General features: G+C 37.9%; 1 protein-coding gene across 1 annotated transcript in view; it reads right to left on the reverse strand.

The window, feature by feature from the left end:
* LOC306760152 (solute carrier organic anion transporter family member 1C1-like) overlaps positions 1 to 24,101 on the reverse strand; it is a gene marked incomplete at both ends in the record, with an annotated part of 35,776 nt that overhangs the window by 4,325 nt on the left and 7,350 nt on the right. The window contains 10 exons of the mRNA XM_079245944.1: positions 1,343 to 1,515; positions 1,881 to 2,046; positions 3,039 to 3,234; positions 4,008 to 4,172; positions 6,267 to 6,515; positions 8,559 to 8,657; positions 9,906 to 10,052; positions 11,409 to 11,530; positions 11,692 to 11,824; positions 17,283 to 17,424. Coding sequence (XP_079102070.1) covers positions 1,343 to 1,515; positions 1,881 to 2,046; positions 3,039 to 3,234; positions 4,008 to 4,172; positions 6,267 to 6,515; positions 8,559 to 8,657; positions 9,906 to 10,052; positions 11,409 to 11,530; positions 11,692 to 11,824; positions 17,283 to 17,424 — 1,592 coding nt within the window. The remainder of the gene's footprint in view (positions 1 to 1,342; positions 1,516 to 1,880; positions 2,047 to 3,038; positions 3,235 to 4,007; positions 4,173 to 6,266; positions 6,516 to 8,558; positions 8,658 to 9,905; positions 10,053 to 11,408; positions 11,531 to 11,691; positions 11,825 to 17,282; positions 17,425 to 24,101) is intronic.

Here is a 24,101-nt window from a genome sequence, read left to right on the forward strand (position 1 = left end):
GAGAGAGCAAAGTAATTTAATTAGTGTTACACTTTGCACGTCAGCTGCCACAGTTTCAGGAGCTCTTGTATGAGCTACTTTAAGTGTGTAAATGTGCTGACATGTCACAGGAGGGTGTAACTTCTTTAACATTCTCTCGCTGAAATCTCTGTTTATGGTCTATAAACACACCTCACTGTGAAGATGGAGACATGACAGCAGATGCCAAAAGTAGGGCATGCTCTAGATGAAGTCGTGTCACATTTTATTAAATAATTTGCCAGCAGATGCTGCTACGGCATACAAGATTCTTTGATTTATAATGCTTAACTCTGGGCTGGGCTGTATGAGTGCTGTGTAGTTTCTAATGTAATTAATGTCACACAATACAATCTTAATAAGACTCAATTATTTATTTAAACCTAGCTGAACGTAGGTAGAGCAAACCATTGTTACTCCAATAGACTAAGACGAACATTTTAGTTTCCGTTTCATGTGGTAAGGCTAACCATCCTCCAAGTTCAATCCAATACTCAGCCACAAGGAGGTGCTCCAAGCTCTTATGTGGGTTACCTGCTCTGAATGATAAAACACATGGCATCCACTTCAGCCAGCTTGCCAAACAATTTGGACATGAAACCTAAATTAATATCATAATACATGTTGAACGGTGTTACTGCCCTTAATAATGAAGAGGAGAAATTATGGCTAAAAACTGCTGCACAATGTTTGTATTATTTCTCTTTGATCTGATCCCAACTTGGTCTAACATATTTCTTAAAACAATGTTAGGATGAGCATGTCACCTGTGTAGTATGTTTAAGCCAACTGTTTTTCAGAATTCGAAATAAAAACATAAGAAACAATGTTGACATTGCAGCAAGCAATGGTTTAAACATGACAGCTCCTGCAGAGAAGCTACAAGGATTATCAAACTCTATGGATTATATGGAAATGACATGAAAACTATGCCTTAAATTTGCCAAGAAAACAGAAAATATAAAAATTAAATAGGAACTACAGGATATAAATTAAATACAGGACTGATTGTAAACCTTTCCTAAGTTGCTTATTACAGTATTTGTTGAAACAACGCTTATCCCTTAAGTTAGGGATTGCCACTAAGTAAACTAATTAATTCATCTGGAAAATGGTTGGATTGACGTAAAAGTGAGTTAAAAAGCAGCCAGTTTAACCACAGAAAAACTTTGAAAGATATCCAGAAAGTCTAAAGAAGTATTGTAAAAAATAAAAATAAAAATTTGAAACATTTCAGCTCTCAGGAAGCAATACAAATAGGGGCTGTTTCAAGACATTTGTGCAGAAATATGAACATTTTTCTTCTTTGTTATGTGATTCCTACCTGATAAGAAGCATGTATCCTGGAGTTCCTCCAAGAGAGATAATAAAGGAAGTGATGACAGAGAGAGCCAGGAAGTAAGGGAACATCCTGTCGCAGTCGTCCTTTTCAGTGCACTGACCTGTACTGGCCGTAAAGTTACCGGCCACACTGACACAGCTACAGTTGGAGAAGACCTGGAGAGGCATACACAATTACACACACACGCACACGCACACACACACACACACACACACACACACACACACACACACACGCGCGCACACACACACACACACACACACACACACACACATAGCTACATAGTGCAGGACAATGGCATATATAAACAGCAATGCAGATGACCCATAAATTTATAAGTGGGCACCAATGTGGTGCAGCTATTAAATTAACCTTTCTGCTTTCTAGCAAACAGAGAATATGTGTTACTTCAGAAATGGACTGTTTTAAAACCCTAAATTACTCAGACCTAAATTCTGAGCAGGTTTTCTTTCTTTCTGTAGCCTTAAGTATCTATAGTGGGAATCGTATGTCAACTTACGGTGTTTTTCCCTGAGCCTGCAGAGGCAGTGCAGCCTGCGAGACATGGAGAGACATATGTGATGCCGTCGTCCCCACAGACTGGGTCCCACTCACTCGGTGAGCAAAAACAGCCTGAGTTGCAGCTTGTGAGCACTTGGTGTGTATCATAAGATATCTTGTCGGAGCTGGAAGAAAAAGCAGAAGACCTGCAACTAGAGCCCAAAATTTCTTACGCCATTAGCTACTGGTATGTAATAGAGTTGGAATATATTCATATAAATAAGTTATAGCTCACATTAAATAATCATGTCTTCAAATCCTTAATTGATTATTGATTGCATTAGGCTCATGAATATTGTAGTTTGAGGAAAACATTTGCATCATGAACTTATTTTAATGGGGAATCAAAAAGACAACATTCCTTATGGATAATTATAATTATAATGAAACTTCTAAGAAAAACTAGCTTATACTTGGGCTTTAACTCACTGAGCCCAAAATCATCATAAATAATTTAAGGCAGTTTTTCTGGCCAGCTGGGAGTTATAAGTCCTTTCTGGTCTTAAGACGGATCCAAAGGTAATCTCTGGTTCTCTATTCATGCTCACCAGTTAGGTTAGCCTTTTTTAGTTAAGTGCCACCCTTTTTAAAGAAGTTATTGTATCAAGGTACATTTCACTCATTTATCAAAATTAGTAAAGAATTCATAAGATATGAGAAATGCAGGGATTTATTTACCACTTCCAGTGTTAGGATTATAATTGTGTGCCAGCTCAACAAACTTGCTGTGAGTTAATTAGCACTCTGCAGCCTGCTGACTGCTTCTATATTTTGTTTTTTGTCAGTGGTGTCATTTCAGTTATGTCTGAGGAGAATTTTAGTCTATATTTTCCGTTTATGGGTGGTCTACAATCTTTTCCTTTGATTTTTTTCTTTTTAAAATGACGTTGATTTTTTATTTGAACTGGATAGCTAAACAGGCTTGGTCCCACTTCAACTGACATACCATATCATATTAACATGACATCACCTTTTAATATGCATTTTTATTGATGATTAAATAAAGTCAAGAAAGTACTTTTTCCTTGTTTTTACAAAAGAGAATAGAAAAATATAAACAGCTCTCAACTCATGAAGTTCACTAACTAGGTAGGTTACAAGATGATTCTGGACTCACCTGTTGTACGCTAGTGTGACCCCGGCTACCTTGGCATTTTCACAACTCATAGCAAAAAAGAACAGTGACAGGATGTAACCAATCAGAGAAGTGCCAAATGCAAATTTGGCTGCTCCTAAGATATTTAGTTTCAGCCTCTTCATCAGCAGACCACCAGAAAACATCCCCAGTGCCACAGCAGGAATATTGATTACACCTGGGATGATGACAAACAGCAAAACCCAAGACAAATACTAAATAATCAGGACTTGAACAAGCAGGGATTAACAATACAATTTCACATTGTGTACAAGCTTGGCCATAATCGCTCAGACTAGTGGATAACTAATGAGATTCTCTCAGAAGAAAAAAGCAAGACTAAACAGCCTTGCTTTTTTAATTTTTCTTCTTTTTTTGCCCTCATACCTTCATTTAAGATCAATGGGACGACACACTCTTTGATCTATACATGTTATTAACTCTGGTCACTAATATTGGATTCTCTTTCATATGCAGCCAGTCTGGTCAGTGCAGGCATCTCTCTTAATGAGACCACACAAACCTAGATATTTTCATTTAATGCTGTGAACCTCATTAGATATTTTATTTCATGTGAAGAGTACTTCTCATATCATAAAGCCCAAAGCTGTGGCAGTAGACGAGTTGAATTAGAATAAATCTAACCGAATTCTTCAACAATATCCTTTATCTGAAAGTCTCCCTCATTGAAGAAAAGTAAAATCCACAGAGGACTTGCTTATCAAAAGAAATCACATAAATATGGAATTATAAGCATGTCAAAAGCGTTGATCTCATTATTTGGTATTAGAACGTCTTCCTGCAGACTAAGCATGCCCAAGAGCTCATTCTCAAGCATAAAGTAAGCCAAGCAGAAAAGCCTTTACCACTTGTGTTTCCTGATGATTCCGCAGCATGTCATGCGCTAATAATTAATAAGACACAGAAACATGCATGAAACATGCACCGTACCCATCAGAAAGTTGGCCTTTGACGCAGACTGTCTAAAGTGCTGCTCGATGTACTTGGGCTTGTAAGTGACCATGCCAATGAGCGAGTTCAGTTGGATAACTGTCACACAGAGGTAGATAAGATACACAGGGTGTGCCAGGAGAGTCCGCAAGGTTGGAAAAAAGTCTGTGAAGAATTAAAAAAAAAAAAAAGACATAAGCTGAACATAACCACAGTCATAAAACATCCAGTTTCTGTGACTACTGACTGTAACAATCTGTAAATGTTGCTGCAAGACAAAGTCACCTGTTTTGTCTGTATGAACAATGGGATAAATTACATGGCTGAAAAAAAAATAAAGGGAACACTTAACACAGTGTAACGCCAAGTCAACTACACTTCTGTGAAATGGAACTGTCCACTTAGGAAGCAACACTGATTGACAATCAATTTCACATGCTGTTGTGCAAATGAAATAGACAACAGGTGGAAATTTTAGGCAATTGGCAAGACACACCTAATAAAGGAGTGGTTCTACAGGTGGTGACCACAAACCACTTCTCAGTTCCGATGCTTTCTGACTGATGTTTTGGTCACTTTTAAATGCTGGCGGTGCTTTCACTCTAGTGGTAGCAGGAGTCTACAACCCACACAAGTGGCTCAGGTAGTGCAGCTCATCCAGGATGGCACATCAATACAATCTGTGGCAAGAAGGTTTCCAGTGTCTGTCAGTGTAGTGTCCAGAGCATGGAGGCGCTACCAGGAGACAGGCCAGTACATCAGGAGACGTGGAGGAGGTCGTGGGAGGACAACAACCCAGCAGCAGGACCGCTACCTCCTTCTTTGTGCAAGGAGGAACAGGAGGAGCACTGCCAGAGCCCTGCAAAATGAGCTCCAGCAGGCCAAAAAGTGCATGTGTCTGCTCAAATAGTCAGAAACAGACTCCAAGAGGGTGGTATGAGAGCCCGACATCCACAGGTGAGGGTTGTGCTTCCAGCCCAACACCGTGCAGGACGTTTTGCATTTGCCAGAGAACACCAAGATTGGCAAATTCACCACTGGTGCCCTGTGCTCTTTACAGTGTGACAGCCTGGCCTTAACTATGTTTTTCTTTATTTGTAGGTGGGTGTGTTATGGGCAGTTCCAGTCATCAGAGCACCTGCCTGTAGCTCACCTGCCTATATAAGGCTGAGGGCTGTTTGCTCTCGTTTTCTCTCAGCCCACAGCTTGGTTTGTTGGTTTGCTCAGACACTGACTTGCAACCACGTTACACCACTGAATTCCACATTTACACGCTGCATACACATACTTTAAGTTCTTTCTTTAATAAAATACATCTTTGTGTATGAACAGCATGGCCTACCCTCATTGTTGTCACGGCCTTCCGCGACGGTCGTGACAACAGATGAAAGCAGGATCACACTGAGCACATGTGACAGACGTGACACAGTCTGGAGATTCCGTGGAGAACGTTCTGCTGCCTGCAACATCCTCCAGCATGACCGGTTTGGCAGTGGGTCAGTAATGGTGGGGTGTGGCATTTCTTTGGAGGGCCACAGCCCTCCATGTGCTCGTCAGAGGTAGCCTGACTGCTACTGGGTACCGAGATGAGATCCTCTGACCCCTTATGAGACCATATGCTGGTGCGGTTGGCCCTGGGTTCCTCCAAATGCAAGACAATGCTAGACCTCATGTGGCTGGAGTGTGTCAGCAGTTCCTGCAACACGAAGGCATTGATGTTATGGACTGGCCCGCCTGTTCCCCAGACCTGAATCCTATTGAGCACATCTGGGACATCATGTCTCGCTCTATCCACCATCGCCAAGCTGCACCACAGACTGTCCAGGAGTTAGCGGATAATTTAGTCCAGGCTCTGGGAGGAGATCCCTCAGGAGAACATCCGCCGCCTCATCAGGAGCATGCCAAGACGTTGTAGGGAGGTCATACAGGCACGCGGAGGCCACACACACTACTGAGCCTCATTTTGACTTGTTTAAAGGACATTACATCAAAGTTGGATCAAGCTGTTGTGTGTTTTTCCGCTTCCATTTTGAGTATAACTCTAAATCCAGACCTCCATGGGTTGATACATTTGATTTTCATTGATAATTTTTGAGTGATTTTGTTGTCAGCGCATTCAACTATGGAAAGAACAAAGTATTTAATAAAAATATTTCATTCATTCAGATCTACAACGTGTTACTTTAGTGTTCCCTTTATTTTTTGAGCAGTGTATATCTTGTGGCAAATTCAGATAGATGGATAGATAGATATCCTTACCCTTGGCCATCTCTATAAAACTGTTATGTTCTTCTGCTGCATACTTGTCTTTGAGATGAGGCGAGTCATTAATGAAACTTGTCTGCTCCTGAGTGCAATTCTTTGACACCTGCTGTCCAGATATGGGTATAGAACGGGGCAAAAACCAGAATGGGATGGCAGACAGCAAGGTAATGACCCCAGCTATGAGGTAGCCCAGCCACCAGGCTCCCACCCAGCGGGCATCTGTCGGGGTGATGGTGATGGTCTCTATGTCAGGAGCACAGGGGTTAAAAGGTCAGTAATGAATCTAAATGTCCATAACAAGTGAAAGGCTTGTAGATTATCACATGCTTGGTGGTTAAATAGTAAGTAGTATTCTGGAGATGCATTCTAAGAGATGAAAGTGTTGAAAATTATCTAAGTGTTGAAAAAAAACTTTTGTGTGTGTGTGTCTTATTTCCATTTTACAGTTTTTTGGTTATTAGTTACCTTTCTTGCCTCTTTAGTCCCCTTTTTTTCTTCCATTTTGTCCCACATTGCATTTAATTTGAGTCTTACTTGTCTGAAAGCTTTGTCCTTCTCCTTCAGATGTTCTTCTTCATTAGCTAAGTGATGCTACTGCTGTACACCTGCTCTGAGTCTTAAATTGTGCACAGGCTGACTCCAATCCTTCCTGTGCTGTATCAGATGACCCTGTGGCTCAGTTTTATGAATAAATAGACTTTTTACAAAGCAGACATCGTAATATGTCATGGTAGGAGTTGTACAGGTGCTACTAAAGAGACTAACAATAGATCTGTTGTGTTCAAGTGTCTTAGTGTGCACAACACCAGGGGCTTGTACAACAAAGTAGGCCCAACTAATCCAAGGTATTTTTAGGTGATCTGGCTATACAAAACCCCGCAATTGAAATCCCACAAAGCACTGCGACAGAATTGATTATTAACTCGGTAAGTCAATCCAGGTTTCACAAGTCTGGATATGTATGTTTGTGTAAAACAGTTGGAGTCAAATGACCAATTACAATTGCTTAGCAGGCTGAAAAGAAACACACTTGCTGCAGCCAAAGTAAAAACAAAAGAATAATTACAATCTGATTTTTCTAAATGCTCTTTGCATTAATTAATTAACAGAACAGCTCATTATTACCAATTGATTTATTACAAATATCTAAGATCTGCACAGTCTAGATAATAAAATGCTACATAAGAAGGCTTTTAGATGTCTTGAAATGTTTATCATTTTTTAATGAATGCATAAAAAATGCATGTGAATATGAACATACTGGTATAATGTGTTGCAGCTCTGTTGGTTTGGTACACTGTAGAGTCATGAGAAAAAGGGAAATGTTTATCAGGAATTACTTTGATAAATATCATCAGGTATTATCAGATTATTTTTAGAAGTCAGCAGGAATAAGATTAAGGGATATCAGTCTGTTCAAGGTGGATTCAGCATTACATTCTGCTGATGTATCTCTTATAAAAATGTTTTCCAAATAAATGTCTAACAGGGTAGCCGTCATTTCATTCCAGTTAGAGTGAAAGAGGCTCTTTCCCACTTCACAAACAGATGTCTTTTCCTTTTTTTTCACTCTCCAAGAGAATCAATTGGTCGGAAGAAGGAACTATTACATGTGTTGATCTCTTTTCTTGGAAGAGAGCAGGTTAGGTTTCCAGGATATGTTGCCATGGTTGTACCACCTGGCAAGAAGTGAACCAGCTTTGTACTCCAAGAAATCCAGAGCTGAACCTGTCACTACCTCAATAAGCCACTTATTGTACAGGCCCCAGGGACCACATGTCCTTCCGCACACTGTGTATATGCAGAAAGACTGAATTAGCCATTTAAGATTTTTTTTTTTTTTACTGATAAAAGCAGAATTTGCATTTATATAAGGCTAATATTTGATAAAAATCCGCAAACCCATCTATATTAAAACATAGATGTCCCTTTGTTTTAAAGTTCCTATGTTCCTATTTAGCCTGCTGACAAACAGAAAATTGATAATAAGAGCAGCTATATTGGTAAACTAGCGATGTCAATATTTAGTTGTCCTGTTTTTATAAAAAAAAAGGTACACATATGTGCAAAAATATGTAACTTTATAGCATCTGCAGTATAGTAGTCTGGTTGTCAGTGATAAATTTATGAAGATTTTGTATACTATTTGTCTTTTGGTTTCCTTTTCTTGTAGTATGTAAGTTTAGGGTGAGGTATCAATGACAATATATGTCTAGAAAGTTGGCAAACTCACTAAATCACATGTCTTTATTATATACTGTATTATTAAAATGTCCTTAAACTTACCCATTTCCACAAATCCAATATCCACATAGATTTTGGCACAAAGGGAGCCTAACAGGTATCCAAAGACAGGGCCAACCACAGAAATAGTCTGCACACAGCCTACATTGTGAGAAACAGACAGAAACTGCTTAGATCTTTAAAGAACCGAAATAGAGCTAAATCTACAGGACATTAAATATAGGTTACAGTATTTTATTCTAAATGACATATTTGCAACTTATAGATTTTTAAACACTCAGCCAAACCTTAATTTCTCTGAAAAACTCTGAGTATGCATGTTCTTTTTCAGTAATTCGCATAATCTGCTATTGTAGAAGAGATTTGTGAGAGATTTACTGCCACACTCTTGTTTGGAAAAAGAACAACTTTGTTGCAGATGGCAGAGCTTTGTGCCAGCACAGCATTATTTCCGAGCAGTTGCTGTTGTTACAAGCACACTGAAGCTCTGAATGTTCAAACAAAACATTTAAAAAATGTTCCTTACGCTTTTTTTTTTCAATTTATTTATTTCAAGTGTCAACTTGGATGATACATGGAAGGAAGTGTACAGGACCTAATACAAAAAAGCTAATAAGCAAATTGAGTATATTTTACATTCCACTGAATTTGTCTGTGGAAAGTATCCCATCTTATCAGATTAATTGACAGCAGGTCTGTTTGCTAGGATTTAAGAAGCACATTCAAAAGAGCCTTTCAGAGGTAGAGATGGAGAAAACATGTTAGCCTGTGTGGGAAAATATTTCTCCAGTAATATTTCTAATTGTGGAATTTCTTCGAACTTTGAGATTTCAAAGTACAAAACACATTTAAAAGATTCAGAGAATTTGACAAAATCTTGAGACAAATCTGGCAAGGCAGAAAACCAATAAGTAATGGTTGTAATCTTCTGGCCCTCGGGGAGAAGGACTCTGTACATACAAGCTAGATTTTTTGCCTAAAATTACTTAATGGGTTCAGGAATACCGCTGAAAATTACTGTCAGTAACCACAATTTATCACTGCATATTCTAATATAGTGAAAGCTCCATGTGAGGAGAAAAATGAATATGAATGAATGTCATTGTGTGGTTATGTAAAACCCTATGCATCGCTTTAAATGTGGTCAATCACTTACAGTGCTCATCTATTCCCATGTTTGGTTTTATTTATTCTTTTGTAATTCTGTTTTTTATTAACTCATCTGTTCCCCACTGTCTGTCTTTGTAAAAGGTCTTTACCTTTTTTGGGGAAGGCTTTAGGAGAACTGATCTTGTTTACAACTTGTGCATTGTATGTGTATAAAATATAAATGGAAAGGTATTTTTTTCATGTAGGCCTACTTTTAACACTGGGTGATGTTTATCTTACCAACATATAGCGCAGCATTCTCCTCAGTAGCAAAATCATCTATGTATGAGATCCCCAGAGGCTGCACAGGTGTCTCCCCAATGCCCCGCAAAACATTTCCCAGAAGTACGTATATCCACATGGACAGGTTGGACTCGCCTTCACAATCTGAAGGGAAAGATGTTAGTGACATATTCAAGTTTAACGTCTCTTGAAAGATACTGTACATGAACATAGTGGGCGGAATCTACTAAGATCCTAATTTGTGTGTTGTAATTTAAATATGAAAGAAATCTAGAATTTTGCATATGGGGCAGAATCACAGTGTGCAGGTGATTTACTGAGGGCACATTCACATCAGTCTCTTTGATTCTAATCCGCTTTGGGGAAATGTGAATGTGCCAAATGGAATCTGATTCGGAAGAAAGTAGCGGACTCGGACTACCTACAAAAGTAGGCTTCGACCCGTTACAACCAAATACAGGAAGTGGACTACAATAAAAAAAAAAGTCACTTCCTGCATTTGACATAACATTGCATTGTGGGTAAATACATGGCGATCGGGTTAAGAGTCTTCTGCCTCGTCTGTTGCTTCTTACTGCGCACATTGTTGCAGTTTATTTCTGCAGTATGCTTGCATAGGACTAAATAAAGAACCCAAAACAGCAATAACTTCATACTCCATGTTTACCTCGCAACAGTTTTCTTCTTCCCGTGGGTTTTGTCCTCTCTTTTAATAAATACTAGTACAGCGCCACGTTTGGTGGAAACGGGGATATATTACTGTAAAGGTTAGGTTAGGTTCCGAGCATGTCCATTCGGGAGGAGACCCCAGGGAAGACCCAGGACATTCTGGGTGGATTATATCTATGGCTGACGTAAGAATGTTTCAGGACCCCCCCTGATGAGCTAGCAAATTTGGCTGGGGAGAAGACAGCCTGAGCTTCCCTGCTTAGGTTGTTGCCCCCATGACCCAACTCCAGATAAACGGTGGAAAATGGATAGATGTGAGTATTGCGTGACTCCTCGTGGCTCCAAATCCATCAGGAATTCCTCCAACAGCTCCAAGATGGCAATGCTGGATACGTGACATGTTTTGATGTCTGTTTCCTTGTACATCTCAAAAATATACATACAAGGGTAAAAAATACTCCTTCTGCATCTCCTTACTTTGTTTCTATGTCTCCTTGCAACAATAACTGCAGCCATATACACTTAATTACACCCAAAGACTGTTTGCACCTCGTGTGAAACGTGTTAATTATAGATGCAGTTTCGATTAACAAAGCTTCTTTCAGGTTTGATCAATTACTTTGCTAGTGCTAAATTAATATAATTACATTTTCTCCAACAAAATTGTGCACGAACGCCTCATATTGCATATTCACTGTGACAGATGTATGAACTGGATGCAGACACACTATTTTGCACCTTTGAAAAAGGTTAGTAAATTCATTATTGCTTTTTTTTTTCTCCACACATTTTTGGACAGGCAAACCTTTAAAAATGTGTGCAAACACCCACCTGATGATGACACTTGAGGCAGTTTACCATCTTGTGTCAGGTCTGCTGGCGAACCCAACTGACATGGAGATGGGTTAAATGTTGCGTTCTCTACCCACCGGACTGATGTTTCGAATTCATAGCTGTGCACCAAAAATAAGTTCAAACCCAGAAAAACAGAGATGCAGCGATCTTTTCTTGTAATTATGACATTCACACTGTAGTGGAAACATGTTTTGCCCCAGTGAGGGGATCTCTGATAGTATTGCTTACAGGAATACATGCCTACAGTTTATATTCTTACCGTCCAATTATGAAGTGAGGCAGAGCAATGAGAAAGGTGCCGATAGACATCAATACACACCCCACTGCAATGATCTTTGGCCTGTGGAGCTTGGCCCCAAAGTAACTGACGAAAGCTATCACCAGGAGGTTACCTGCAGAGATGAATCCAGATATATTACTGTCTTACAATTCTCAATTTTGCAGCTGATGATGCAGAGTAATGATTGCCGGATTTTTGCTTTTTTTTGTTTGCATGTTTTTACAGCCTTTGGTGCAGCTGAGTTTTTATTTGTCAAAGACTGTATTTTACAGTTATGACTGAAGGTTAGTCCTAGATAGATGTGCAACAAGTGAACTCTTTTACTGTTTATACTCGTGTTTTATTCAGAATAGGAAGTAAAAATGCGACGGAAAATCTATATTCAAAGTTATTTCCTCTGAAATCTCTCAACTGTATATAAAATATTAGATACATATAGGAGATAAATATTATAATAGCAAGACCAGTCTACAATCAGATGCAAAAAAATTTCATAGGTTGACTGCGATAGTGCGGGATTTAATTGTGCAAGGTTGGTGAGTTCTCACAGTGTTCACATGTGACATGCTAAAGATTTATTATGTTCAACAGGTAAAGACTCTACTGGTGCTTTCTCTAAGCCTTTTTTTTCCATGTGCATTTTGTCTTCTTTGACTTAGAAACCCACAACAAGGTACATTGGTGGCCTTGAAGCTAACACAATGTCATATGACGTTTTTTCAGTTGCTAATGTTCATTCGATGAGATGACATCAAATCTTCAGTCCTTCAACTGTTAATGCACACGTCTGTGTGCGCAAGTGTGTGTGGGTGAGATAAGATATAACCTCATAAAATTCTGAGGAATGTTCAAGTAGTCCTACTATATGGAAGAGGGAGGCCGGCTTCAGGCAGGGGCAAGAGGGGGCAATGCCCCCTCAAACAAATACTCTGCCCCCTCAAAATAAATGCGCCCAAACTGCATAAACTACCTAAACTCTCTCCCTCTGCACAGAGCTGTGTGCCAGTTGAACAGCGTTGCATTACCTGACCCCCCTCCTTCTCCCCCTGTGAACAACCAATCAGCATTTAGTAAGCAAATGAGTTGACAAGCAGCCTGATTGTTGGGTGTCAGGTTTCTCACCTCGCTGAGACGCTGCAGCGGTAAAATGATAGCGAAGTGAAACTCAGTTAAATACCTCGTAGCGATTTATATCGTGAGATAGGCTACTTAATAACTAATTAACAATAAATACAGTAGTATATACCATCTATATGTTGTGTCAACAGGTTATTGTTGCTTTTTTAAGTGTGTAAGCCTGTCAGTGGGAGCATTACTCCATCACACATGAACACTGGATGCGTTGTGTGCCTGCTCAGAACACGGGAGTTGACTGGTCTGGGCATTTCCGGCCCGAGCCCCGAACATTTCTCATCAATTACCGAATGATTTTCCAGCCCAGAAGAAATAAGTTTACATCAACTCAGCCGCCTTATAATATTAAATAAGAAGGTAGTTTTTTAATTGCCTGGCTTCAGTGAATGCAACACAGGTACAGCAATGTGACCAATCAGAGAAGAAGTTTACAGAAGCGGGGACACCTCCGTGTTTTATTGGCTCATAGCCCGGAGTTTTAGTCCTAATCTGAACTCTGCTGTTATTTTGAATTAGGGTGGACATAATCAGGGGTTAAAATACACCTCAGATGATTCTTTTAAAGAGAAGCAACTCTTGGCTACCAGTGGACAGCCACTGGGTCTCTGGGTCAACACATGAAGTAGGTAAACAAACTACTCATTTTAATTAGTATGTCTTCAAAGTGACATGAACATGAAGCAGATCATTCATGGCAGTATTGATACTTCAAAGGTTAAGCTAGTTATGCTAAACCATTAGCCTGGTATTTGTCTGGTATTTGTCATTTGCATCAAATCCAGTGGGGAAGTGTGTGTGTGAGACTGGAAAACGTCCCGAATTTCCCAAAACAACTAAGGAAGAGGTGCTGCTGTGAGAGTGTGTGTGTGTGTGCACGTGTGTGCGTCGTGTTGCAGTAGATAAAAACAGCTTTAACATCAGTTTGGAAGTTTTGTTTCTAGATGCAACTTCACTTCAGATGTAGTTAGAAAAGAAACAGCTTTATTATAATATTTACTAATTTGTTTACTTGCACGTCTCTGGCTGTTCAGTTAAAGTCCAGCTGTTTGGTTGATGGTATTACATCTTCTGTTGCTTTACAGTACATTTGGAATAGAAAGCCAGTCTTATCATGATCTCAGCTTTTTGGTGTTTATGTATTAATGAGGATGGTGGTCTTGTATGTGTGTGTTGCTCCAGGATGGGCTGTTGGAGACTGGGAGGGACACAGAAGACCACTAGACTGAGCTGTATTTGATGTTTGCAGTTATACATGTAGAAATTCGTCAATGTGATTATTACCTCTACTACGACTGTCATTTAGCATTCTTTGTATTTTAACATTGGTAATATTGTGGGGTGGGGGAAAAAAGCCTGTTGCATTACATGTCAGCAGTCCACCAGCACCTTCCTACGATGTCCTCTACTGTTTGATTTCCTGCTTGTGTTGTTCTCAGTATCATATGTAACTTATTTTGGATAAAAGCATCTGATAAATGACAATAGAATAGAATAAAATAGCAGACATGACATAAATATCACAAGCAGTAAATCAAACAGGAGGGTGGATAAGTGCTGGTCAGACTGCTGGGAGTCCAGTTGGACACATGTCCTGCCATGCAGTGTGAGAGGATTTTTCTTTTTGTTTGTTAAGATGAGGCTTCCTGATAGAAATGTTCAACATTTAATTTAATAATTTGATTTACTTTGAATGCTTAACTACCATATAACTGAGTGACCTGTCCTGTTGCTTTGCATTCCAAGATTTACTCTGGAAAATAAAATGTTTTTATTATGTTCGTTTTCTAGATTTATCATATACACCAATATTTTCCTGCAGGCATAATATCCAACTATCCAGAAAGGATAAATTTAATACATTTAAACTGTTGAGTTGCATATTTCATAAATATACTGGATTATTAAGCCTATATCCCCAATAAATGACACTTGAGTTGTGGGCTCAGCCCCCAATTTAATTATTAGTTAGTTTATTAGTTATTATTAGTTATTGTAAAGTAGGGACTGAGTTTAAAAAAAAAAAAAAAGAAAGAGGAGAAAGTGAATAAATTTAAGAAAAAAATGTAATGATCTGTGTTAGTTGTTTTTGTTGTTTGCTGAATTATGCCAGCTTAGTTTTATATTTTAGTTTATTGTTATTTGGCTGTCGAATGAGACATTTGTTATGTTGTTAGCTGTTAAAACTTTGATCATTGGTATTTGTAATTTTTTTCTAACTTTAATGTATCTAATATTTGTATATTTTGTTTCCCCTCTGAGGGAATGCCACCTTATTGTGGTTTGATGTTCTGCCCTGTTTTTGTTGTTTGTGACAGGCCTAACTATTTTTAGCTTAGTTTAAAAGTTTAGTTTATTGTTATTTGGCTATCTAATGAGACATTTGTTTTGTTGTTGGTTGTTAAAACTTTGATCATTGATATTTCTCATTGTTTTATTATTTTAATGTATCTATAATTTTTTTTATTCCTTTAACCCCTCTGAGGGATTGTCACCTTATTGTGGTCAGAGGGTTGCGTGCCTCAGTGACCCTAACAGCTATACCAGCAGGAGCTTCAGTTTCTGGTGGGACACCCAAGCTGGACAGGTCTTTGGTTTGAGGCCTGACAAAGTGCAATCCATTTCTTTAGAGTGTCAGACTCTAACAGTCCCATCAAGAAAACACTTACAAAAAACAATAACAACAAAAAGAGCACAAGCGTGATGTGCACGCATGATGCCCCCTTTACATATCTGCCTGCCCCCTCAAGTATGCATTCCTAGAGCCGGCCTTGTGGAAGAGTATGATTATAACCATTAAAGCATCCAACATGCAGTAACATTTTAACAGCAGCTGCGTCTACTTTCCTACAATTTTTATGAAACTAAAAAGGGGGGGAAAAAAATCACTGTGATCGGTTCATTATATGTTTTGATTTTTGTATCTATACTTTAGTTACTTGCTTTCATTTAAACATTTTGATCTTTAGTATACATTCACTGCATGTTCAGATTGTGTCCCGCAGCATATGAAACCTGTACAAACAATGGAGGAGTTACCTGAGCTCATCTAGCATACGTGATCTCCTCAAAGACCAGTGTCTATCAACTCCTTTCTCCTCAATACTCCTCATCCCCTCCTGCCCTCACTCTACACTGTTCTCCTCTGTTGTTTCTTGCACTTTCCTTCTCTTCATGCTGCCCTACTCTGTCTCTATGTTACCCTGGCAACAGTCCTATGGAAAAAGCTTGTTGCCTAGGCCACACGAGAGAAGCAGCTTTCATGAGAGATGGAGTGATGAAGCTTAAGAAAATCACACACAACATTCAGCTTTGACTTATACTGATGTTTCATATTTACCCTTTCCTCCACTGCTCATGCACATTCAAGTCGAGATCATTTGAAAGAACGTGTGCATTATTTTTTACAACTATCGTGGCCTTAAATGACAGAGGATGATCACGTTTGTCTTGTCCTATGTTTCTTTTCACCGGATTTGTATGATATATGGGATACAAAAATACTTAAACTGAATGGACCAGGCACACAGAACTGACTGGGAAAAAAATTGGTCAACTTGGGAGCAGAATTTTAGTACGTACAGTAGCTAAGGATTATATGTTCAGTAATAGTGCACAAAAGATCAACAAACAAGCTGTGGAGATTTTAAAACCTGCTGAAACATGTCTCTACTTCTCTTTCCCCAGAGCCCTAAAGCAGCTCTTTACAAAATTTTTACATGTTGAATATTATCTCACAATACCTGTACACAGACACACTATTTTGTCAAACTGGTTTGAGTTTGCTTTTGAAACCCTTTTTTTTTTATCCCCTCTACCTCTCAGGATCCTGATGGATCAGCTGGATTGTCAGTGCCCTGGAACACTTTCAAAATCACATATCCCTGACCTGTCCGAGTAGCATTTAGTTGTTCTTAGTAGTCGAAATTTAAGTAAATACTGGACGTGTGATAAGTTAGTGGTCAACTACATTGTAAGAAGAAGGCATGAACTGTGAGAAAAACTGTAAACTGTGAGCGGTGCTTGCTTGCAGCTGATTTACATGTCAAGATCAAAGCTTTTAAATGTCAGTTAATAACCACAAATAGTATACTTTGGGAAAGTAGACAACCAATTAGTAATATATAGAAGTTATACTGTAAAAGAAATCTTACAGATGCTACGGTCTGGCTGTCCAGAGTTTTAAGAGAGCTTGAGGCTTGTGCATTATGTCCTTGCTCAACACCATGACTCACCACACACAGACACATACACACAAACACACCCCTCTGTCCTCTTCTTGGAAGCCTGATAAATCCTTTATCTGCAGCTTGAATATCTCAATGACCCATTCATATTTTCGCCCCAAATACAGAAAAAGAAAAAGGGAGGGGAGCCCAAGAGACACTGACAACAAATGAAAAAACAAAATAACACCAAAGATTGGGAGGCCCACTCACCTATCTCAAAGCTCCCATCAATGACACCTATTAGGTAACTGGGGATGTCAAAGCGCCTCTCAAGCTGAGTTATTGTGCTCTTCATGTAGCTCCCCGACAGAGCCTTTGAAAAATAGGCAAAGGACAAAGCTACCAGAAACATCTGAAAGAAGGAAGAGATAAGAAAAAGGAAGAGAAAGACACAACACAAGGATTTTACATGGATATACAATGGTGTCAAATAAAACAATATTTTCAGCTACGTTCAATTTTCAGTAGAATACTTAATTGTGAGCTGTTTATATTTTTTTCCAATAAAAACAGAATTACTTTTGTGTGATCTTCTTTTGAGGTTTTTCTTTTGTTTGTTTGAAACATTATCCTGCTTGCCCCAGGTATTTGTATTTTAATTCAACCCATTTCTCCCCCTTATAGCATTTTTTGCATTACACTGCCATTAACTCCAGCAACAAACTTTTTAAAGTTGGATTCATGCTTTTTTCTCTTTACCTCTACATAAATGTCTGCAACTAAAATACACTATTTGTTTTTAATAAATAGCAGCAGCTAAATACATAAGTTTCATACTCAGATATTCATTCAAAAAGGATGCCAGATTCTGTGTTGAGGATGTTGGAGGTTTTTAATTTGATTACTTATCTACAAAATGTCATAATTGTGCACATCTGGCCACTTGAACAGGGCAACACAACACCAGTCTGTTATGTTTTCCTGTTAGCTCTTGCAGTTAAACTGTAGTTTTAACTCCCATTTCTAGCAGACGGTTTCTGTGATATTCAGGACATCAGTTATGGAAAAAAAGCTAGAAACATGTTGCAATCCTCTTTCCCTTGGAGGCTTCAGTGACTTTAGTTTTCATAAAGTCAATAAACTGATTGGAGAAGCCCATGGCTGCTGATTGTTGAGACATGGCTTGTGGATCTATTAAAACTTTGACATTTACACCACCTGGCCTTTCCCAATGTGTGAATGCGGCAGCCTTAGCGGGCTAGCATATTAACATCGGAGATCTTCCTAAAGGTTATCCATTTTAAATCTGACAGGGACAGGGTACCAAAAACCTTTGCATTATCCACCTTTGTTCTCATTTCTCTCCATAATTGCACAAAACCAAATTAATATACTTTAGCTTTAAATGTTGGAAAGGGTGTTGAAAATAAGTAGATTTTCTGTTCCTTTTCTTTTACTGTCATTGAAACATTTTTTACTGAATGTTTGTACCTCCATGACCTATTTGAACTGATCAACAACTACCAGTCACACAAAAACAAGATAGATTTAGATGAGCAAACTGGTACAGACAGGAAAGTTAATGAGGGCAAGTCAGATAGGAAGTAAAGTCAACAACCAGGGGATATGGATCATACATTTTACAACACAAGCGAAAATGTTTGTTTCCAACAAAATATGTAATAACGTATTTGTGCTATTAATAGTCAAGAAATGGGCTTTGATGTGACTTGGACTGTAGTCAAGATGACCTCAGCCAAATACTTCTAACAAATTCCAAAGCAGTGGGATTTCCCCAGTTAGGACGCATCAAAACACATGGAGTCTATCATTTTTTTTCCAATCATTCAGAGAGCATTTAATGCAACTGAAATAAATATGTTTATGGCCAACAACTGGTTTCAAGCAGGCACAAAAATGTTTTTTATTTGTTTTTAATATCCTCTTAATTAACAAAAGCAATATAATAAGCATTTTAAGTGATGGCAGAGAGGGGAAAAAACAGAACAAAAAGAAACACTGACCTTGTTACCATCAAAGCCTCAAAAAAATATCTAAAAAATATACCATTTCCATGTCAATACACTTGCCCATGGCATTTTATTTTATTTATTATCATTGTTTTTATTTTAATTTTAGAGAAAGGATGCTGTTATTTATATGTTGGTGTGTGTTTTCAGTCCAGTGTGATGCTAAGCAAAAAAAAAAAAACAGATGTAAAGTGCAGATTTTAGATTCAACTTTCATTATATCTACCAGCACAGCTTGTTTCACTGCATCACTTTGAAGAGAAAACTTGAGGCCCATTTTAGTCCAAATTTTTAGAAAAACTGCTGGTATCAAGGAAAACAGCAGTATTCTTTTTTTTTCTTTTTTTTTATAATCTTAATAACAACTAGTTTTTCGCTTGGATTTTCCTTTTCAATTTGCAGATGCGTTTGGCGCTTTCTGCTCGCTCTTTGCTATTACTTGTTTACTGACATACACATGGTATTGACATTAGTGCAACAGTGGTTATGGAGGAGCCACACCTGCTATTATTAACATATTGTAAAGAAAACATAGGCAAGTTGTGTTGCCTGAAAGTCTCCTGCTGTAAGGTGCTGGTGGGTTTAGCAACTCTGGAAACAGACAAACCACATTGTCCTCAACATCTTTGGTATTCAAGAGTAAAAATGGCTTCAGAGACCTGAGGGTCAATCGAGGCTTCTGAGAGGGATGCAGACTTGATTGTGATTGTTTATTTTTTTAAAAATATAATAAAAAATAAGATCTAATAACATCACTATAATTTGTCATCTAGCCTTTCACCACTTTTAAAGTAATTTTCAAACAGAAGCCTACTTGAGACTATTCAAATGTAGCATGTGATGTATTAAATTTGGCTCAAGTTTTGATCTGTACAAATCAAAGTTCACATAAAGAGAGATCTAAGGAAAGTATGTAGATTTTTTTTTTTTTAATGAAATGCTGTTAAAACAACTTAGATTTTAAAGAACTCATGCAAAATATTTAATTTCATTACACTTGAATAGCAGTGTTTTATTTACAATACTGATAATAAAAGGTGAGGTTGATTTTTTTTGTTGATGTATGGGCTTTATGGATTTTGTATCTGTACATCTCCACAAGGGGATCATGTAGGAATCAGCAGACAGTCAGCAGAAAATAAACTCTCACCAGCAGTTACACGCACACAGACACACACAAAATCACATACACAATGGCTGCAAATGCTCCAAAATATTTGCTGGACAAATTCATATATTGACTCATTTGTAAATAATCCAGAGATTTGACTTGGGTCAGGTGGAAAATCTCTGCTGAAAGTTTAAAGCAATTGCTTTGCAATAGAACAATTGAGCCATCGTTTCAAAACATTTCAAAACTCCAGCACACTTATAAAAGCAGCTTGTTCTAATAAGTGCACCTTTCTTTTGTTTTCAAAGAGGTTTCTTTTACAGTATGTCTGTTTGTGATCTGATCGCAAGTGGGCAGGACTAGGTGAGCTCATACCTGACATTACAATCTCACCCCATCTGTTTCCTGAGTGACCATTTGTGGTCACAGAGGACTGACTTGGCCTCCCTACTGCTGTGCTTCTGTCACTGCAGCAAATTAACATCACAGACAGGTTTTCTGTAAGTTTTGACACAGCCTTTTTAGTTTTTTTTTTTTTTTTTTCTATAAACAGAGCAAAAACACATCTCGGTTTCTCCGCTTGCATTGAGTCATGCCATGTCTGTAAATTGTTCAAATGAGAAAATGTTCCTATGAGGATCAAGTTAATATTTTCATGTGTGTGGACAGAAGTGTTGTGGACCACATCTATATATGGTCTGAATGATCGAATCTGAAATGATAACCAATCTGTCATCAGCTATTTAGCGCTCTCCGCTTGCGATTGGATCACACAAAACATGTTATCACCAAATGTTAGCAGGTAATTAACTACACTTAAGATGGCAATGTGATTAATGTAGAATAACTATACTACAGATCAATGTGATATGATAGTAACTCTTTACCAGTATTTGACTTTACTGTAGTATTCATTTCTTTTCTTTCTTTTTTGACTTGGTTCTTTTTCATTTGTTTCTTTTGCTAGTTTATCTTGTGAAATGAGAAAAAATGGCAGTGGCTTAACGCCTATGATTCCTTAGAGCCGTGATCAGGCAAAAGAAGAATATGACCTTTGTGTTATCTTTAGACTGTCTGTAATCTCTTTCTGTCTGCCTTAGAGCTTGTATATAATAGTTTGTGGCCTTGATCACTGTTCTCGAGGTGTATCCCAACCCCCTTACAACGTGAGACGAGAAATGCACATGAGAGTCACATTGTACACAATGCTATTATCGTTAGCTGCTATTATCATTTACCTATGCAACAGTGCAATATAATAATCAGTGACAACAATGTTTGGCCTTTTCACCATTTAGTGGTAGCAGAATTGAAAGCAGCTGACTATACTATTAGTTCCAGTGAAACCACATTAGCTAAGTTAGAGAGGGAAGAAGTAACTGACTAGAAGTCCTCTTTAAAGGTGGAGTATGTAAGATTTTCAATATTTTCAAAATAAATTAACTAAAAAAATAACTACAATCATAATTAGATACGTTCCAGTCTGTCCATATTTGATGTGTTATTAAATTACAAGTTTCTTAAATGTTTGCATACCAGTAAAAAAAAGTGCTTTTTGTCATTTGTCATTTATTAAACTTGTAATTTAATAACGCATCAAATATGGACAGACTGGAACCTACATGTTAAAGAAAACTATCTAATTATGATTGTAGTTATTTTATTATTTAACTTATTTAGAAAATATTGAAAATCTTACATATTCCACCTTTAAGGACACTAAACAACATATGCACCATGATTGGGAGTATGAATGTCTAAAAGTGAACATTTATTAGTGTTTTCACATAACCCTGTCTTGTATGATCCTTTCTTAAAAGCTTTTAAGTTTAAGCTTCTTGACAACACAATTGCTAAGAAGAAATTTCATTCTCATTTTCTATGATGTTATGTGACAATACAAAAGAGAGCATCCATCAGAATTTCATTTACTTAAAGAAGATTAGAAAGAAAAAATACATTTATCTAATTTAAAAGATTTCACTTAGTCTGGAAAGCAAGGAAGGAAGCTTTTTGCAAAACTAGAACTATTATTCATTGTTGATTGAGAAGAATATAAAGAACTCCTTGTTTCTTTTTATCCCAGTAGAAAATCTGAGTAAAGCTGTGTACATATGTACACAAGAACAGAACATGTGTTCTTTTTCCCAGGGCTTTGGGAAACAAATGATTCCATGTTTCTCTCACATGATCGGTTTGGGAGTTCTTCCAACTTGTTCTAGACATATCTGCACAGAATGTTATCTTATGTTGTGTCTGAAAATTATTCTGCTGTTGGTCAGTCAATTTAAGGTGGAGTGGTTAATGTGTGAAAGTAGGAAGTGTAAAGTTGTCATTTCCACCAATGCTAAAGTTTAACTAGAAAAGAAGGCAGAGAGCGCAGACCGCCAAGCAGCGCATTTCCACCCATATTGTGAAGAAACTTTTTAAAGCTTTGTGTCCACAGTTTATTCCATATCCCTCCCCAAATTTAATGGAATCTGGGTTAGACTAAGACCCATTCTCAGAAAAAATAAATCCACCCAGTAATTTTTGTGTAAAGTTGCTAAAAAACAGACAACCAGACATGGGTTAAAACACGTAACTTCCGTGGCAGAGGTAACAATGTTGGATGGATAACTTTGAAGAGCAGCTGACCAAGGCAGTGAAGGAGATTTAAAATCTAGCATGTAAATTGTATAAAACCAGGACAACGACATGCCTGGCGACATGCCTCAAACAAGGTTTCTCATATATGCAAGGAATGTCCTGGCCAGAGCAAATTTACACTCGTTCTTTCCTCCTCAAAAGAGAAAACAAATTCCACTGTTCATATAGAATATGTATAGGCCTTAGGAGTCATAGTGCTGTTGAGGCATGTATTCCATCTAACTCTGTGCCATGATAAATTTATTAATGGTAAAATGAAAGGAACTCGTATTAGACTGGTTTAACTTGTATTTTTCTGACACAGTCCAGGCTGTTGAACAACAAATGCTTATCACACACCAGTCATGCAGTTCATCAGGGTTATGGGCTTGGACTGATAACTTTTACATTGTACATGCTGCATTTGGATAATTATATTAAAAAGCATGACATAAATTTTCATTGCTATGCAGAATATACTTACTTGTTCATGAAGGCTAATAAACCAATCAGTTACTACAAACCTGTCCTCAAGACATAAAGACCTGGAATAATCAGTTTTACCCTCCAAATTTACAATAGACAGAGCTTCCTGTATATGTACCTTAGCATCTCAGTAGTACACTGCTGAGAGATGTAATGTACTATGGGTGGCATTAGTCTTGCTTCTGGGACTACAGTGAGGAACTGTGGATGTTTTTTTCTTTATTTTAGCTGGATTACTATAAAGTTGTCATGTATTGGGACAAAACAAATGAAGCCGAATTCAAACTTAATAATAGACGAACATCTTTTCTTATGTATGCAAAAGTGCTCAAACAGAACTTTCATTTACAAGATAAAAGTGAGAAAGAGCCCATCAATGCAAAGAGACCTCTGCTGAGATCATGCTGGCTACCAGTGCTGGCTGTGGGGCATTAGCAACAGTAGCTCATCACATGTACATTTCCTGGGGTCATTTCATTGCAAACAAGCATGCATACCCATTTGTTTCCCTGCTATTTCTGGGCAAGTCTCCTTAATTCCAAGCAGATCGAAATGGTCTTTATAAGTTGTATGCACAAACTAGTCAACAAATAATCAAGAATATAATGTCAGCGTCACAAAAGAGAGGAAGTTTTGGAAGTAGCAATCCAGTTGCATTTATTTTAGTTTTTAAAGAGTTATATATTCAATCAATACACACTTAAAATAAAAGCGGAAAGACCAGATCACAGACCACCCAACTTCTACTGAAATTCCTTTAAGACAGTTCAAAACAAAGTTCAGTGTGTTGCAACCACGTGTCTGTATGTGCTTCCAACAACATCTGGGCCTGCT

Source organism: Telmatherina bonti (genome assembly GCF_933228915.1).
Source record: "Telmatherina bonti genome assembly, chromosome: 9".
In the NCBI taxonomy this organism is placed as follows: domain Eukaryota; kingdom Metazoa; phylum Chordata; class Actinopteri; order Atheriniformes; family Telmatherinidae; genus Telmatherina; species Telmatherina bonti.